This window comes from Schistocerca piceifrons, chromosome 9 (genome assembly GCF_021461385.2).
Source record: "Schistocerca piceifrons isolate TAMUIC-IGC-003096 chromosome 9, iqSchPice1.1, whole genome shotgun sequence".
NCBI classification, from domain to species: domain Eukaryota; kingdom Metazoa; phylum Arthropoda; class Insecta; order Orthoptera; family Acrididae; genus Schistocerca; species Schistocerca piceifrons.
This window is the reverse complement of record NC_060146.1, coordinates 179,856,452-179,876,277: the sequence shown is the minus strand read 5'-3', so window position 1 is coordinate 179,876,277 and position 19,826 is coordinate 179,856,452. Positions and strand designations below refer to the sequence as shown.

General features: G+C 44.2%; 1 protein-coding gene across 1 annotated transcript in view; it reads left to right on the top strand.

Annotated features, from left to right (window-relative positions):
- The window catches only part of LOC124717060, a 50,702-nt gene that overhangs the window by 28,786 nt on the left and 2,090 nt on the right, over positions 1–19,826 (top strand). The window contains exons 4-5 of the mRNA XM_047243743.1: positions 183–268; positions 13,169–13,358. Coding sequence (XP_047099699.1) covers positions 183–268; positions 13,169–13,358 — 276 coding nt within the window. The remainder of the gene's footprint in view (positions 1–182; positions 269–13,168; positions 13,359–19,826) is intronic.

Below are 19,826 nucleotides of genomic sequence, written 5' to 3'. Positions count from 1 at the left end.
GAAATTTTTCCCGTATGATTAACGTTGCTGGTATGAATGATGTAGCCTAAAGACTTTGCTGTAGGCTACGTCTTACCCTCAACCAGCAATTATTTATGGTTGCTTAATAAAAAGGAGGATACGATGTATGAAGACATACAGCCATTTCAACTAACGAGCTTTCCGTTTCTTTCTTTCAACAGAAGCTAAGATGATCGCGATTTCGTTCGTGGCGCTGGGAGTTGTCAAGACCAGCCTGTCCGTGGTGCTGCTAGTGGCCGCCTTGATGGTGAGTGGTGACAGCCACAGGACATTTGCATATGTGAAACCATTGGCAAAATACCACAGACACCTATACGTAGTACAATTAAGGGACACGTTCCATACACACTCAATATGACCGTTCTTGAGAAGGAAAATCTCTACAGAAATAAGCATGGACTAAATATAGAAGAATTTAAGTTAATGCAGATGAGTAAGAAAAATCAACATCTACATCCATACTCCGCAAACCACCTGACGTTGTGTGGCGGAGGGTACCCTGAGTACCTCTACCGGTTCCCTCTTCTATTCCAGTCTCGTATTGTTCGTGGAAAGAAGGATTGTCGATATGCTTCTGTGTGGGCTCTAATCTCTCTGATTTTATCTTCATGGTCTCTTCGTTAGATATGCGTAGGAGGGAGCAATATACTGCTTGAATCCTCGGTGAAGGTATGTTCTCGAAACTTTAATAAAAGCCCGTACCGAGCTACTGAGCGTCTCTCCTGCAGAGTCTTCCACTGGAGTTTATCATCTCCGTAACGCTTTCGCAATTACTAAATGATCCTGTAACGAAGCGCGCTGCTCTCTGTTGGATCTTCTCTATGTCTTCTGTCAACCCTATCTGGTACGGATCCCACACTGCTGAGCAGTATTCAAGCAATGGGCGAAGAAGCGTACTGTAACCTACTTCCTTTGTTTTCGGATTGCATTTGCTTAGGATTCTTCCAATGAATCTCAGTCTGCCATATGCTTTACCGACGATCAACTTTATATGATCATTCCATTTTAAATCACTCCTAATGCGTACTCCCAGATAATTTATGGAATTAACTGCTTCCAGTTGCTGACCTGCTATTTTGTAGCTAAATGATAAGGGCTCTATCTTTCTATGTATTCGCAGCACATTACACTTGTCTACATTGAGATTGAATTGCCATTCCTGCACCATGCGTCAATTCGCTGCAGATTCTCCTGCATTTCAGTACAATTTTCCATTGTTACAACCTCTCGATACACCACAGCATCATCTGCAAAAAGCCTCAGTGAACTTTCGATGCCATCCACCAGGTCATTTATGTATATTGTGAATAGCAACGGTCCTATGACACTCCCCTGCGGCACACCTGAAACTACTCTTAGTTCGGAAGACTTCTCTCCATTGAGAATGACATGCTGCGTTCTGTTATCTAGGAACTCCTCAATCCAATCACACAATTGGAATGATAGTCCATATGCTCTTACTTTGTTCATTAAACGACTGCAGGAAACTGTATCGAACGCCTTGCGGAAGTCAAGAAACACGGCATCTACCTGTAAACCCGTGTCTATGGCCCTCTGAGTCTCGTGGACGAATAGTGCGAGCTGGGTTTCACACGACCGTCTTTTTCGAAACCCATGCTGATTCCTACAGAATAGATTTCTAGTCTCCAGAAAAGTCATTATACTCGAACATAATACGTGTTCCAAAATTCTACAACTGATCGACGTTAGAGATATAGGTCTATAGTTCTGCACATCTGTTCGACGTCCCTTCTTGAAAGCGGGGATGACCTGTGCCGTTTTCCAATCCTTTCGAACGCTACGCTCTTCTAGAGACCTACGGTACACCGCTTCAAGAAGGGGGGCAAGTTCCTGTCGTGTTCGAATACAGCAGTAGTAGTATGCTGCTTGGCGTAGTCACGTCGTTTATGAAATTGAACGACCACGTAAAAATTGCAGTAGGGAAGGCGAATGGCCAACTTCGGTTAATTGGAAGAATTTTAGGAAAGCGTGGTTCATCTGTAAAGGAGACTAGGTATAAGACGCTGGTGCAACCTATTCTTGAGTTCTGTTTGGGATCCATACGTGGTCGGGTTAGAGGAAGACATTGAAGCAATTCCGACGCGTACTGCTAGATTTGTAACGGGACTGGAACCGATGCACTGATATCAAGAAAGGAAATTCACTGGACGTTTGCACGAAACAAATTTTTGGCCAGTACATGTGAAACGTCCCCTTTGAACAATTATACATGACTGTGCTTAACCTGACACACAATATTTTGTTAGCGCAACGCAATCTGACTTTCAAAACTCCCTAAAAAAGAATGGCCCTGACTAACATTAAACTATACCTTTCACAAATCACTTACCTCACAAAAATCTTCGCTGCTCAAGCTACTGCAATACAGCGAGCGCCACTACTGCCAGCTAAATAAAAGATTCAAACTATGGAAGGCACTAACTACTGATAGGGATAGTTAGCAAACGAAAGATATTAGTAGAGAACAAACAATGTATTTACCTTGATATCATCATATATAAATATAGCAGTTCATGACAAATTACAAATCTCCGCCATCTCTCTCCCCACATCCACCACTGCTGGCGGCTCACCTCCAACTGCGCAACGCTACGTGCTGTTCACACCCAGCTGCCGCTGCCCAACACTACAATGGCAGACAACAATGCAAACTAGCCACAGACTGCACACAGCACAGCCAGTGATTTTCATTTTCCTACAGAGAGCGCTACGTGGCGGCGGCGTTACCAATATAAGAACCTAAACAGCGTACTTACATAAAGAAAACATAAACAGCCTACTTACACATGATAGTTTTTCCCGAGGGGATGCAGCTTTAGTGTATGATTAAATGAAGATGGCGTCCTCTTGGATAAAATATTCCGGAGGTAAAATAGTCCACCATTAGGATCTCTGGGCGGGGACTACTCAAGAGGATGTCGTTATCAGGAGAAAGAAAACTGGCGTTCTACGGGTTGGAGTGTGGAATGTCAGATCCCTTAATCGGGCACGTAGGTTAGAAAATTTAAAAAGGGAAATGGATAGGTTAAAGTTCGATATAGTGTGAATTAGTGAAGTTCGGTGGAAGGAGGAACAAGACTTTTGGTCAGGTGAATACAGAGTTATAAATACAAAATCAAATAGGGGTAACGCAGGAGTCGGTTTAATAATGAATAAAAAAATAGAAGTGCGGGTAAGCTACTACAAACAGCATAGTGAACGCCTTAAATTGAGCAAGCAGTAAAGGAAACAAAAGAAAAGTTCGGAGTAGGTATTAAAATCCATGGAGAAGAAATAAAAACTTTGAGGTTCGCCGATGACATTGTGATTTTGTCAGAGATAGCAAAGGACTTGAAAGAGCAGTTGAACGGAATGGACAGTGTCTTGAAAGGAGGGTATAAGATGAACATCAACAAAAGCAAAACGAGGATAATGGAGTGTAGTCGAATTAAGTCGGGTGATGCTGAGGGAATTAGATTAGGAAATGAGACACTTAAAGTAGTAAAGGAGTTTTGCTATTTGGGGAGCAAAATAACTGATGATGGTCGAAGTAGAGAGGATATAAAATATAGACTGGCAATGGCAAGGAAAGCGTTTCTGATGAAGAGATATTTGTTAACATCGAGTATTGATTTAAGTGTCAGGAAGCCGTTTCTGAAAGTACTTGTATGGAGTGTTGCCATGTATGGAAGTGAAACATGGACGATAAATAGTTTAGACAAGAAGAGAAGCTTTCGAAATGAGGTGCTACAGAAGAATGCTGAAAATTAGATGTGTAGATCACATAACTAATGAGGAGGTATTGAATAGAACTGGGGAGAAGATGAGTTTGTGGCACAACTTGACTAGAAGGAATCGGTTGGTAGGACATATTCTGTTGCATCAAGGGGTCACCAATTTAGTACTGGAGGACAGCATGGAGGGTAAAAATCGTAGAGGGCGACCAAGAGATGAATACACTAAGCAGATTCAGAAGGATGTAGGCTGCAGTAGGTACTGGGAGATGAAGAATCTTGCACAGGATAGAGTAGCATGGAGAATTGCATCAAACCAGTCTCAGGACTGAAGCCAACAAAAATGATGACTACCTGAAATGTTATTAATTGGAATCAGCTGGGCTAATGCATGGTGCCCGCCATGTTACGATATGCTTCTGTAACACTCACATCATTCGTCCTCTGTCTGTACTGTTTTCCAAACTATAACCTTGTGGCTGTTTTGTGGGCACTCATTCATTTCAGTGTCCGTTAAGCATTATCAGAGCGCAGCAACTCTGATGGCCTTGTATTTGCCTCAAACAAGTCCTGTGATATGCAAGGTGGTTCCAATGGAGGTCATACGAACAAGTGGCACAGAGCTTGTATTGTTCTGTAGAAACGTCTCTGTCAGCTGGAAGGACGCCCCATTTCCGAATGTTGGCTTTGCAGCGGGGGACGTCTACCTTGAGATGATTGAGTTATCTCCGAACAGGGTAGGGCAGATCTTTTTCTGGGGCTAGAGCTTCCTTTGCATGCACAGGTATATCAGGCTGCAGTTTATTCCTCTATCTGGTTCAAATGGCTCTGAGAATATGGGACTTAACTTCTGAGGTCATCAGTCCTCTAGAACTTAGAACTACTTAAACCTAACTAACCTAAGGACATCACACACACCCATTCCTGAGGCAGGATTCGAACCTGCGACGTTAGCGGTCGCGCGGTTCCAGGCTGTAGCGCCTAGAACCGCTCAGCCACCCCGGCCGGCCCTCCATTGGTGATGCGATTAGACCGCGTGGTTCCTTCTGATGTTTGAGTCTAGCGGAGAGGCTCGTTTATAGTGACCTAATGAAGCTCCTTTTTACAGGGAGTGTACCTCATATTCTCAACGCCTGATGAACACTATGTACCAGGTCTTGTGTTATTCTGCACTTGTGGGACACGTCTCTCTCAGCTGGAAGGATACCCCATTTTTGCATCAGGGGACATTTACCCTAAGACGATTGAGTCATCTCCAAACTTTCAGAGCAGATAATTTCCTGAGTCTAGCTGTTCCCTTGCAGGCATAGGAATATCCAGCACCATCTGGTGATGTGGTTAGATCCCAAGATTACCTTCATCAGCTGAGTCTAGAGATGAAGCTATTTTATGGTGACTTTACTGAATTCAGGTTTATGGCGAGTGTATCTTATGTTATGAACGCCTAACGAATACTATGTACCAGATCTCTTGTCGTTTTGCCCTTGCAGGGCATGTCTCCATCAATTGGAAGGATGCCTCATTTTTATATGTTGGTCGTGCAACGGGGACGCCTCCTCTAAGGCGGCTGAGTGATTTCCAGACAGGGTAGGGCAGATCGTTTCCTGGGCTAGGTCTTCATTTGCAGGCATAGGAATACCCTCGGCAACTTACTCGATTCCATCTGGTGACAGGGTTAGATCCCAAGGTTCCATCTGCTGAGTCTAGCGATGAAGCTGTTTTATAGTGACGTCATGGAACTCAAGTTTAGGGGGAGAGTATTTGGTATTTCGAACTTCTGACGAACACCATTTACCTGATCTTGTTTAATCCCATACTCGCACAACAGATGGAAGGATGCCAGATACCTGTACATTGGTCTTGCTGTGGGAGGACTGAATGATCTCTAAACAGGGTAGGGCAGATCGTTTCCTGGGGCTACCTCAACCTTTGCAGGCATCGCGATATCTAGCAGCAACTTAGTTTTCTGTCTGGTGACGTGGTTAGACTCTCTGATTCCCTTCACTGGTTGACTCCTAGCGATGAAGCTATTTTATGGTAACCTTATGGAAGGATTAGGGAAGTACAGATTATATTTCGAACGTCTGACGAACACTACGTACGGTTTATTAGGACAACATGCTTTACTGTTCAATAAGGCGCTAGGAACATGTGATTTACTGACGCTGGGAAGTGTGATTGGTAAAAATAGAGGCAGACCAAGATTTATACGGGTTCCAACGTATTTGGAGTGCAGTAGTCATACGTCAATGACAAAGACTTTCTCGAGTCCGGCAAGCGTGGACAGTTGCATCTACGTCCACATACACTGTGAGGTGCATGGCAAAGGGTACATAGCATTGCACCACTTACTCTCCGTTCCAGTCGCGAATAGAGCACATGAAGAATTAATTGGTTATGTACTGCCGTGCCCACTGTAATTAATGTTTCCTTCACGGCCCTATGGGAACGTTATAAAGGGGCTGAATAAAATCTCTATTTCTTCACTTAATACCAGTTCTTAAAACTCGAAGTTTTCGCAGGTGTATCTTCAACCATCTTCCAATTCAGGTTTTTTTCAGCATTTCCATGATGATCTCCTGTGAGAGAAACGAAGTTGTGACCATTTTTAGAGCCCTTCTTTGTAATATCCCCTATTCAACCTATTTTGTATGAATCCCCAAAATGAGAGCAGTATTTTAAAATAGGTCGCACGAGTGTTTTGTAAGTAACTTCCATTGTAGAGTGACTGCATTTTCCTTGTGTCTTACCAAGGTACCAAAGTCTGCCATCTGCTCTACCCATGACTGAGCGTATGGATCGTTCCATTTATATACCTACAAACTGCTACACCTATTGAAACTTCCTGGCAGATTAAAACTGTGTGCCCGACCGAGACTCGAACTCGGGACCTTTGCCTTTCGCGAGCAAGTGCTCTACCATCTGAGCTACCGAAGCACGACTCACGCCCGGTAAAGCTGTGAGTACCGGGCGTGAGTCGTGCTTCGGTAGCTCAGATGGTAGAGCACTTGCCCGCTAAAGGCAAAGGTCCCGAGTTCGAGTCTCGGTCGGGCACACAGTTTTAATCTGCCAGGAAGTTTCATATCAGCGCACACTCCGCTGCAGAGTGAAAATCTCATTCTGCTACACCTATTGGTATTGCATTCACAAGATACTATGTTAATTTTACCTTTCTGAACATTTGAAGAAAATTATAAAAGTTTGCCTAAGTTTGAAATCTTATCAAAATCTCACTGAATATTTGTGCCGATTTTTTTCAGGCAGTACTTCATTACAGACAACTACATCATCTGCGAGGTTACTACTAATACTGTCTGTAACGTTATTAATACACAACATGAACAGCAAGGGTTCCAACAGACTTCCATGCGGAAACCTCAAGTAGCTTGTAGCAGTTCTGGGCACCCACGACACAAATATATGCATCTACATCTACATCTACATTGATACTCCGCAAGCCACCTAACGGTGTGTGGCGGAGGGCACTTTACGTGCCACTGTCATTACCTCCCTTTCCTGTTCCAGTCGCGTATGGTTCGCGGGAAGAACGACTGTCTGAAAGCCTCCGTGCGCGCTCTAATCTCTCTAATTTTACATTCGTGATCTCCTCGGGAAGTATAAGTAGGGGGAAGCAATATATTCGATACCTCATCCAGAAACGCACCCTCTCGAAACCTGGCGAGCAAGCTACACCGCGATGCAGAGCGCCTCTCTTGCAGAGTCTGCCACTTGAGTTTATTAAACATCTCCGTAACGCTATCAAGGTTACCAAATAACCCAGTCACGAAACGCGCCGCTCTTCTTTGGATCTTCTCTATCTCCTCCGTCAACCCGACCTGGTACGGATCCCACACTGATGAGCAATACTCAAGTATAGGTCGAACGAGTGTTTTGTAAGCCACCTCCTTTGTTGATGGACTACATTTTCTAAGCACTCTCCCAATGAATCTCAACCTGGTACCCGCCTTACCAACAATTAGTTTTATATGATCATTCCACTTCAAATCGTTCCGTACGCATACTCCCAGATATTTTACAGAAGTAACTGCTACCAGTGTTTGTTCCGCTATCATATAATCATACAATAAAGGATCCTTCTTTCTATGTATTCGCAATACATTACATTTGTCTATGTTAAGGGTCAGTTGCCACTCACTGCACCAAGTGCCTATCCGCTGCAGATCTTCCTGTATTTCGCTACAATTTTCTAATGCAGCAACTTCTCTGTATACTACAGCATCATCCGCAAAAAGCCGCATGGAACTTCCGACACTATCTACTAAGTCATTTATATATATTGTGAAAAGCAATGGTCCCATAACACTCCCCTGTGGCACGCCAGAGGTTACTTTAACGTCTGTAGACGTCTCTCCATTGATAACAACATGCTGTGTTCTGTTTGCTAAAAACTCTTCAATCCAGCCACACAGCTGGTCTGATATTCCGTAGGCTCTTACTTTGCTTATCAGGCGACAGTGCGGAACTGTATCGAACGCCTTCCGGAAGTCAAGAAAAATAGCATCCACCTGGGAGCCTGTATCTAATATTTTCTGGGTCTCATGAACAAATAAGGCGAGTTGGGTCTCACACGATCGCTGTTTCCGGAATCCATGTTGATTCCTACATAGTAGATTCTGGGTTTCCAGAAATGACATGATACGCGAGCAAAAAACATGTTCTAAAATTCTACAAGAGATCGACGTAAGAGATATAGGTCTATAGTTTTGCGCATCTGCTCGACGACCCTTCTTGAAGACTGGGACTATCTGTGCTCTTTTCCAATCATTTGGAACCCTCCGTTCCTCTAGAGACTTGCGGTACACGGCTGTTAGAAGGGGGGCAAGTTCTTTCGCGTACTCTGTGTAGAATCGAATTGGTATCCCGTCAGGTCCAGTGGACTTCCTCTATTGAGTGATTCCAGTTGCTTTTCTATTCCTTGGACACTTATTTCGATGTCAGCCATTTTTTCGTTTGTGCGAGGATTTAGAGAAGGAACTGCAGTGCGGTCTTCCTCTGTGAAACAGCTTTGGAAAAAGGTGTTTAGTATTTCAGCTTTACGCGTGTCATCCTCTGTTTCAATGCCATCATCATCCCGTAGTGTCTGGATATGCTGTTTCGAGCCACTTACTGATTTAACGTAAGACCAGAACTTCCTAGGATTTTCTGTCAAGTCGGTACATAGAATTTTACTTTCGAATTCAATGAACGCTTCACGCATAGCCCTCCTTACGCTAACTTTGACATCGTTTAGCTTCTGTTTGTCTGAGAGGTTTTGGCTGCGTTTAAACTTGGAGTGGAGCTCTCTTTGCTTTCGCAGTAGTTTCCTAACTTTGTTGTTGTACCACGGTGGGTTTTTCCCGTCCCTCACAGTTTTACTCGGCACGTAGCTGTCTAAAACGCATTTTACGATTGCCCTGAACTTTTTCCATAAACACTCAACATTGTCAGTGTCGGAACAGAAATTTTCGTTTTGATCTGTTAGGTAGTCTGAAATCTGCCTTCTATTACTCTTGCTAAACAGATAAACCTTCCTCCCTTTTTTTATATTCCTATTAACTTCCATATTCAGGGATGCTGCAACGGCCTTATGATCACTGATTCCCTGTTCTGTACATACAGATTCGAAAAGTTCGGGTCTGTTTGTTATCAGTAGGTCCAATATGTTATCTCCACGAGTCGGTTCTCTGTTTAATTGCTCGAGGTAATTTTCGGATAGTGCACTCAGTATTATGTCACTCGATGCTCTGTCCCTACCACCCGTCATAAACATCTGAGTGTCCCAGTCTATATCTGGTAAATTGAAATCTCCACCTAAGACTATAACATGCTGAGAAAATTTATGTGAAATGTATTCCAAATTTTCTCTCAGTTGTTCTGCCACTAATGCTGCTGAGTCGGGAGGTCGGTAAAAGGAGCCAATTATTAACCTAGTTCGGTTGTTTAGTGTAACCTCCACCCATAATAATTCACAGGAACTATCCACTTCTACTTCACTACAGGATAAACTACTACTAACAGCGATGAACACTCCACCACCGGTTGCATGCAATCTATCCTTTCTAAACACCGTCTGTACCTTTGTAAAAATTTCGGCAGAATTTATCTCTGGCTTAAGCCAGCTTTCTGTACCTATAACGATTTCAGCTTCGGTGCTTTCTATCAGCGCTTGAAGTTCCGGTACTTTACCAACGCAGCTTCGACAGTTGACAATTACAATACCGATTGCTGCTTGGTCCCCGCATGTCCTGACTTTGCCCCGCACCCGTTGAGGCTGTTGCCCTTTCTGTACTTGCCCAAGGCCATCTAACCTAAAAAACCGCCCAGCCCACGCCACACAACCCCTGCTACCCGTGTAGCCGCTTGCTGCGTGTAGTGGACTCCTGACCTATCCAGCGGAACCCGAAACCCCACCACCCTATGGCGCAAGTCGAGGAATCTGCAGCCCACACGGTCGCAGAACCGTCTCAGCCTCTGATTCAGACCCTCCACTCGGCTCTGTACCAAAGGTCCGCAGTCAGTCCTGTCGACGATGCTGCAGATGGTGAGCTCTGCTTTCATCCCGCTAGCGAGACTGGCAGTCTTCACCAAATCACATAGCCGCCGGAAGCCAGAGAGGATTTCCTCCGATCCATAGCGACACACATCATTGGTGCCGACATGAGCGACCACCTGCAGATGGGTGCACCCTGTACCCTTCATGGCATCCGGAAGGACCCTTTCCACATCTGGAATGACTCCCCCCGGTATGCACACGGAGTGCACATTGGTTTTCTTCCCCTCTCTTGCTGCCATTTCCCTAAGGGGCCCCATTACGCGCCATATGATGGCAAATGCAGGAGTGAAGTGATTTAATATGCGAGCGATTCTGTTTATGTGTGACCTGAGTCCGGTGACTGGTGGCAGAAATGTATACGATTCAGTTCCACAGTCACAGTTCGTGCTAAAGGAACACATGGCGTTAAGTAAGAGTACTTCCAGATAACTTGCCATTGGATGTTAAACACTGGTGGCTTGACAGACCTCAGATAGTATTTCGTGACAGATAAACTCATTAAACCGGCTTTTGGGCTGATGTCTACTACTACAACAAGATTATTTTAGGAGAGTGCTAGACTTATGTGCCCAACTGAACACAGGTTTTCTTTGTCTGTGTGGTACCTGTTCTTTTGGAAATGTCCAAAAGAAGAAGCATTATACATAGAAAAAAATGTATGTGCCTTGACGGCAACTGAGCATTCAGCGCAGATCCAACCTTTATCCAATCTCTCGCAGGAATCAGCATGAAGCTGCGAGCAGTTAGGATGATGGACGGGGGGGGGGGGGGGGGGGGGGGGCACTACAGAATTTGTGTGTGGCAAACTGGGAATTTTGTTTGAACAAGAAGCACGCTCGGGTAGCCAAAGTTGTTAAGGCGATCACTCGAGTAAAACGGGAAACCAGAATTCGACTCCCGGTCGGCCAAAGTTGTCACTTGTCTCCACAGAATTTATTTCAGTGCTCGATTGCAGCTGATGCCACAATTTCAATTTTCTCAGGAACACAGGATTATTCGTAAGTACTTCCTGTGTTTCAAAGGCTGAGTACAAAAAAACTACAAGACACATCGAAAATAGATAGCAATGGATAGTGAATCTCTCCAAGTTTTTAATGCACATTACAGGTGCCCAACATGGGCATTGTTTATCACGTGGCATGCATCAATATGTGCGTGCATTTCATTAAAGTTGCTGACATGAATTGTCTGGGAAGGCGTCACATCATTTCCACTTTGGAAATCTGTTCAATGGGTAACCTATCTACAGGCATAAACTAATTCAGTGTGACAATATGGAGTGAATGATTTGCTCTCTTGTTCTGATATGCATGCACCTGGTGTTAACTACACCAAGGAGTACATATCGAAACAAAAGTAGGAGAGAGTCTCGAACCACTGATGTTTGTGTATTTTCGGCATGTATTGTAATTTCGACACAGTCCAATTCTGTAACCATGGAGAACTATAGACCTATATCTCTAACGTCGATCAATTGTAGAATTTTGGAACACGTATTATGTTCGAGTATAATGACTTTTCTGGAGACTAGACATCTACTCTGTAGGAATCAGCATGGGTTTCGAAAAACACGATCGTGTGAAACCCAACACGCGCTATACGTCCACGAGACTCAGAGGGCCATAGACACGGGATCACAGGTAGATGCCGTGTTTCTTGACTTCCGCAAGGCGTTAGATACAGTTCCCCACAGTCGTTTAATGAACAAAGTAAGAGCATATGGACTATCAGAACAACTGTGTGATTGGATTGAGGAGTTCCTAGATAACAGAACGCAGCATGTCATTCTCAATGGAGAGAAGTCTTCCGAAGTAACAGTGATTTCAGGTGTGCCGCAGGGGAGTGTCATAGGACCGTTGCTATTCACAATATACATAAATGACCTTGTGGATGACATCGAAAGTTCACTGAGGCTTTTTGCGGATGATGCTGTGGTATATCGAGAGGTTGTAACAATGGAAAATTGTACAGAAATGCGGGAGGATCTGCAGCGAATTGACGCATCGTGCAGGGAATGGCAATTTAATCTCAATGTAGACAAGTGTAATGTGCTGCGAATACATAGAAAGATAGATCCCTTATCATTTAGCTACAAAATAGCAGGTCAGCAACTGGAAGCAGTTAATTCCATAAATCATCTGGGAGTACGCATTAGGAGTGATTTAAAATGGAATGATCATACAAAATTAATCGTCAGTAAAGCATATGGCAGACTGAGATTCATTGGAAGAATCCTAAGCAAATGCAATCCGAAAACAAAGGAAGTAGGTTACAGTACGCTTGTTCGCCCACTGCTTGAATACTGCTCAGCAGTGTGGGATCCGTACCAGATAGGGTTGATAGAAGAGATAGAGAAGATCCAACGGAGAGCAGCGCGTTTCGTTACAGGGTCATTTAGTAATCGCGAAAGCGTTACGGAGATGATAGATAAACTCCAGTGGAAGACTCTGCAGGAGAGACGCTCAGTAGCTCGGTACGGGCTTTTGTTGAAGTTTCGAGAACCTACCTTCACCGAAGGGTCAAGCAGTGTATTGCTCCCTCCTACGTATATATCGCGAAGAGACCATGGGGATAAAATCAGAGAGATTAGAGCCCACACAAAGGCATACTGACAATCCTTCTTTCCACGAACAATACGAGACTGGAAAAGAAGGGAGAACCGATAGAGGTACTCAAGGTACCCTCCGCCACACACCGTCAGGTGGCTTGCGAAGTTTGGATGTAGATGTAGATGTAGATGTAGATGTAGAGTCCAATTCTGTAACCATGGAGGTATTTATGAGTAACCGTATACGCGGCATGTGTTGTACAGCTTTGAGACTGAGTGCGATGGTTTCAGTGAGCTACGTGGTGTTGCCAGGAGCTGGAGCGAGTGCTGCAGGTGTTCCTGTTTGGGGGTGCGCTGGTGGTGGGCGTGGCAGCGATGCAGGCGGTGGCTGTGGAGGTGGTGCTCCTCCAAGACCGGCCGGCCATAGAGTTCGCCATGCCTGCCACACTCACCATGTGCGGCGCTGCCATCGCGCTGCCTGTATCCGCCATCTTGTATCTCGGTGAGTGCTACATACACTGTGTCTATACGGGGTTCCCAAAACCAGAATCGACAAACCAATGTATCTATACTGTCCCAAGTTGTTCCTGTAATTCCAGCTTCCAAATATAGACTTCCGTAATGAATTTCCGATGCCATGTAAACGCACAAAAGATTTCCAAACATTCTTGGATTGTGAGGTTATGTCCTGTTTTTAAAAATTTTCAGATAATATGCATGGAGTGACTTTTTATGCAGTCAAGGAGCAGTAGAAATACTGGACGGAGCATGAAGTTGTCTACCTCGAATATTTAACTGAAAAGAAACAGCCTTGGTGCTTACTAAGTGAAGAAATGGATGGAGTAGCAAAATTGTTTCAGGACTTAATGTGTGAAAACAACAGCGACCAATGGTCTCCAAAATTCGATCTCCTTCTGCTGGAAGTTGTGTTGCCTGCTAAAAGTAGTGATACCTCGTTCCACACTGGCTGAGACTACTATGACGTAACTTGTCAAAACTACTTTGGTCGTTATTACACCACTGGCCATTAAAACACCATGCAAAAAAAATTCCAACTAGCACGAAATGTACCACACACTTGGATATGAGTATGAACAGCGTTTTAGTGCAATCATGCAAAGTGAATCAGTGTAATTCCAACTGCATTTTGTACGTTATATAAAATTATGCACCGGGTTTCTCTTCAGATGGCATTTAATTGTTATTTGTTTCTGATCATGTTACGCTTCATGTAAGAAGAAGAAAATTTGTCTATCTGAATGTGTCAGAATTCGATGACACTGCAGTTAATACTTCCACTACACAGCTGTTCGTCTTGATCAGGATTCCACGACTGCCATATGCATACAGAATCAATGAGCTTTGGAAGGCCATACTCAACGCCATACAGGGTTTCAACGGCCCTGTGCGACTAGCGCATGAGAGGATAGTCATATTGTTCGCTCAACCGTGCAGTGTCGTACAGCCACAACAGATGCCTCGACTCAGTAAATGAGTTCGTTTGCAGCAAGACAAGTGTCCACGGGTACTGTGCGACGTCGTTGGAGCACCAGCAGCAGAATGAAAACGCTGGACACAGAAATGTCTTTTCAGATGAGTCGCAGTTTTGTGGTACAGCATCACAATGTATGAATCCAGGAGTGAAATAGAACGACTGTTTCCACACTGCATCTGTCACTTTCATACCTGGGCAGTACTTGGTGTTTTGGTATAGGGTGCGAATGAGTAAACACCATGAAGGTGGCATTCATAAAAATTCCAACTGGCATGAAATGTAACACAAGCTTGGATATGAGTACGAACAGCGTTTTAGTGCAATCATGCAAAGTGAATCGGTGTAATTTCAACTGCATTTTGTAAGTAATATAAAATTATGCAGCAGGTTCCTCTTCAGATGGCATTTAATTGTTATTTGTTTCTGATCACGTTACCATTCGTCTAAGAAGAAGAAAATTTGTCTATCAGAATGCGTCAGAATTCTATGACACTGCATTACTAGTTCCACTACACAGGCACTTGTCTTGATCAGGATATCAAGACTGCCATGAGCATACAGAATCAATGAGATTTGGAGGGACATACTCAACGCCATGCAGGGTTTCAACCACCCTGCCCGACTAGCGCACGAGAGGACAGTCATATTGTTCACTAGACCGAGCAGGGTCGTACAGCCACAATAGATACCTCGACTCAGTAAATAGTTTGCAGCAAGACAAGTGTCCATGGGTACCGTGCGACGATGTTGGAGCACCAGCAGCAGAACGGAAACCCTGGACACAGGAATGTCTTTTCAGATGAGTCGCAGTTCTGTGGTATAGCATCATAATGTACGAATCCATGAGTGAAGTAGAACGATCGTTTCCAGACTGCATCTTTCACTGCCATACCAGGCCAGAGTTTTGGTATAGGGTGCGAATGAGTAAACATGCATCCTATCTGATTCCACAGCATGTGATCTGGACAGCACCCATTACATTTTTGACTGTTGACGCTAGTGTCTGTGCAATATCTTCAAAGTCTTTGTCACATTACGTTTTAACAGGGTGAAACGAACCCAGCAAGAGGCCACAATGGTTTGTGCAACTGACTCTCATTCGACAGGACGACGGTTCAGAGCTGCGTCCGCCCTTGTAGATTTGGGTGCTGCGTGATTTGGCTAAATCACTCCTGGTTAATGCCAGGATGGTTCCCCATCTTGGAATAATCCGAGCTTGTGCTCCATCTCTAATTACCTCCTTCTTTTCTATGTACTGTCCTAATGTAAGCAGTTATTAGACTGTTGCCCTGCCCAGTACATTCTTCAGGTGTCTCATTTAATGACAATATCTGACAATGGGTTGCTGAGAGACTGGCATGCCGCCTCCCACTAGCTACAATGGTTGAAGGGCTCTGATATGGCGCTGAAGCAGCATGGAGTTATGTACCTGTGCCTGTCATCCAATCTCAGCTAGACTCACTGACTAGTCAGGTTAGAAGCACTGTTGCTGTGAGAGATGGCACCTCTAAATATCACGTTCTGTATATCCCAAAATTCACATACAGATCTATGATAAAGAATACAGACCGAAGCAATGAATTAAAATTTGTACCAAGGCTGAGAGGGAGATGTGCTAGTTCAATCAAGGGAGTTGTGTTAGTCATTGTTCCGACCTGTGTTCAGTATCACAGATAAAGTGGAGGCGTGATATGTCTCTGGAACATATAATTTGCCTGATTTACACACAAATTGGACCATGGGCTCCCTCTACTGTACTGTGTAACTTCTATGAAATTTTTTCGCAATTGCGTAATCTTTATGACATTAACATCATTAGATATGCAGATATTACTTATTTGTGACACTGAAAATTTGTGCCATACCAAGAATCGAACTCAAATTTGCTGCATGTAGCGAGCTGTTGCTTTAACCACATTGGCTGTCCGAGCACGATTTTAGGAAGTGGTTAAAGCGACAATTCGCGACTCGGGACAAGTAAGAAATACGGATTCGAGTCCCGACACAAATTTTCAAGTATCACCAACAGGTAATATCTTCATACGTAATTTAGCTAGTTAGAAATATTCCGCAGTTGCGAATAAATTTCATAAAATTTACTACAGCTGCAAAATCGTCACCAGTGTATGTTTCCTCAAGAATTGTTGAAAATAAATACTGCATAAGTTTACCTACAATAAAATTTCGTTATTTCCAATTCTTACTGTAGTAATTTCGATGGACAGTGGTGTAGTAGCGTCTTGCATTCAACAGTATACACCACTAAACCGAGAAATCTTTCAAGAATCGAACTCCCACGTATGAAATAGATAACTTTGTAACGTGTTAACGTGTTAAACACCGACGTTAAACGTGCAAGTGAGGAAAAAAAAAATGGTTCAAATGGCTCTGAGCACTATGGGACTTAACATCTGAGGTCATCAGTCCCCTAGTACTTAGAACTACTTAAACCTAACTAACCTAAGGACATCACACACAGCTATGCCCGAGGCAGGATTCGAACCTGCGACCGTAGCAGTCGCGCAGTTCCACACTGAAGCGCATAGAACCGCTCGGCCACCCCGGCTGGCAGCGAAAAAAACTTTTGAAATTATGTTTCGAGGTTTTTGGAAGTCGCTATGTGCCCTTATTATAAAATACTGCATGAGTATATTCTGGGTAAAAGCGTGTCGGGGAAATCGTTGAAAGAAACAGCATTTACTCGCTCGCAGGGCATAATCTGCAGAACTGTGTTCAAAATCGTGGCGAAAAGTGAAATACCCGTAGTGGAGATAGCAGGCATCGATTTTATAACTTGCTTAATTATGGCGTTTGTGGCTAGTAACACGTTGTGTCTACACATGAGCATTACTGCCATGCCAATGTCCACGCGCGCATTCACGAATCGTCCCAATACTGCAGCGCTGCGCTCTGGCAGTTCAAGGTGCGAGTCTGGCTGCTAAGGCCAAAAACCTCCGACTTATTTAAGGAGCACCCAGCGTGCACCGATATCCCGTATTTCTTTCGTCGACACGCGACATTACTTTCAGAAGCTCTTTGCGGATCAGCAGGAGTGCTGAAAACAGACCCGCTCCAGCGCGGTCTATTTTCGCGCAGCCAAACCACGGAGCGGAGGCCGAATGGCTGTCTAAACAAAATCGAATCATGGAAGGTAGTTCGCAAATCGCGGAAATCTTAGCGAAGCTCGAAATATTACGTTCACAGATAGTCGTTTCCAAGCTAGTCAAACAGCGCAATATTTCAAGCGCTACCTCGGCAAACTTATTGGAAGTCCAGAAAGAATCTTTACCCTCTGCAGCTGGAACTTCCTTGCGTATTACTAACATGTGACGCGAGTGCGACTCGAACCTGGGGCCTCTTCCTCTCGCGGGCAAGTGCTCTGCCGACTTACAAGGGGAGGGCGCCAATTGTGAAATTCAGATTCGATTCATACTGTGCATAATAAAAGCTCATGCCCAGAGGTGTAATGTGGCAAAGCACCAAGATGCACTTCTCAGCCGTTGTTGAGAAAATCGACAGTTAAAAGAAACCGTTGCGGTGAAATACTCTCGACGATGAATAATTTTCTACAGCGTCGTGGCGCAGCGGTAATTCGAAGGTCGCCGGATCGAATCTCGCGCCATGCAATTTTTTTTATTATTAGTTTTTTGTAATTCAAATATATATATATATATATATATATATATATATATATATATAAAGTATTAATGAATTGCTTATGCATGTTGGTGAAGGCGGATCGCTCTCCAATTGTACCGCCTCCATTTTTCCGTTTTTTTTTTAACAGGGTGTACCAAAGCTCTCCCGTCCGCACTGATTTTCGACGATGTTATAAGTTGCGCTAGGGACCGCATCTACCTTCTTTCGAAGTTAGCAGGCAACTACGCTGTTATGCGGCGGCTCGTTTCGGCCCATTCAACATCTGTCATTCAAGTGTAACGAGCGAGTAACGGAGTTTATATTTCATACCTGCCACAGCAAGTTTGTGTTCGTGGGGTCTCTATTCTAATTCGAACGTTTGACTTACGCTATACGTATTCGTTTCGGAATATCGTTTCTACGTCTTCCGTTAACTGTACGTGGTTAACATTATGAAGACAATTAATAACATTTGTGAAATACAACTTTGTTTGCGGAAAACATAATGATGTTCGAAGTCGCCAGTTTTTCCACGACAAACGTCTTTCAACAACTTATTATATGCATAATTGTTGCAACTGATTGCCGGGAATTATATATATATATATATGTGTGTTTGAATTATAAAAAGCAAATACTAAAAAAAAAAGGTTGCATAGCGCGAGATTCGATCCGGCGACTTTCGGATTACGAACCCGAGCGCTTACCGCTGCGCGACGACCCTGTAGAGAATTATTAATCGTAGAGAGTATTTCACCGCAACGGTTTCTTTTAATTGTCGATTTTCTCGACAACGGCTGAGAAGTGCATCTTGGTGCTTTGCCACATTACACCTCTTGCCATGAGCTTTTATTATGCGCAGTATGAATCGAATCTGAATTTCACAATTGGCGGCCTCCCCTTGTTAGCTATCCAAGCGCCACTGACGACCTGCTCTCCAGTTTTGTTTCCGCCTGTACTTCATGTCCTACTTTCTAAACTTCATGGAAGTTCTTAATGGTATAGCCACAGCTTGGTGGATTGCTTCCAGAAGGGATCTTTCTTTTCTTTCCCTCCCTCTCGCCTCCTACCCAGCCCTTCTAACATTCTGTCATGTTTACTCTGACCAGCGAGAACATTATGACCACCTACACACTATCTATATAAACCAGTGAAGACGATAGTTTCGTCACCTGGCAAGGAATAACTGCCAGTCAGGCGCATGCACGGTGCATGTAGTACCAGAGAGCGTGTTGTCCGTATGCATAATGGGTAAGGCGCGCGATCTATCTGAGTCTGACAGAGGGCAGATTGTGATGGCCCAGAGCCTCGGCAAGGTCGTTTCGGAAACTGCACGACATGTCGGGTGTTCCGAGAATGCTGTGCTGAGTGTCTTCAACACGTGCCGAAACCGAGGTGAATCCAAGTCCAGACGTCGTGGGGTTGGGTGGCCGCCCCTCATTAGAAATGTCGAACGTCGTAGGTTGGTCAGACTGGCAAAACAGAACAGGCAGCGAACTCTGCCGGAACTGACGTCAGACTTTGGTTCAAATAGTTCAAGTGGCTCTGAGCACTATGGGACTTAACTGCTGAGGTCATCAGTCCCCTAGAACTACTTAAACCTAACTAACTTAAGGGCATCACACACATCCATGTCCAAGGCAGGATTAGAACCTGCGAGCGTAGCAGCAGCGCGGTTCCGGAATGAAGCGCCTAGAACAGCTCGGCCGCAAAGAAATGCTTCCACCCTTGCCCTTTTGGAAATCAGATGAATAGCTAGGTTACCTCATTACGAGACTGCACTGTTTTCCACGTTCCCCGACACGCTTCAAATACCCTCCACTGCTAGTGCTGCCA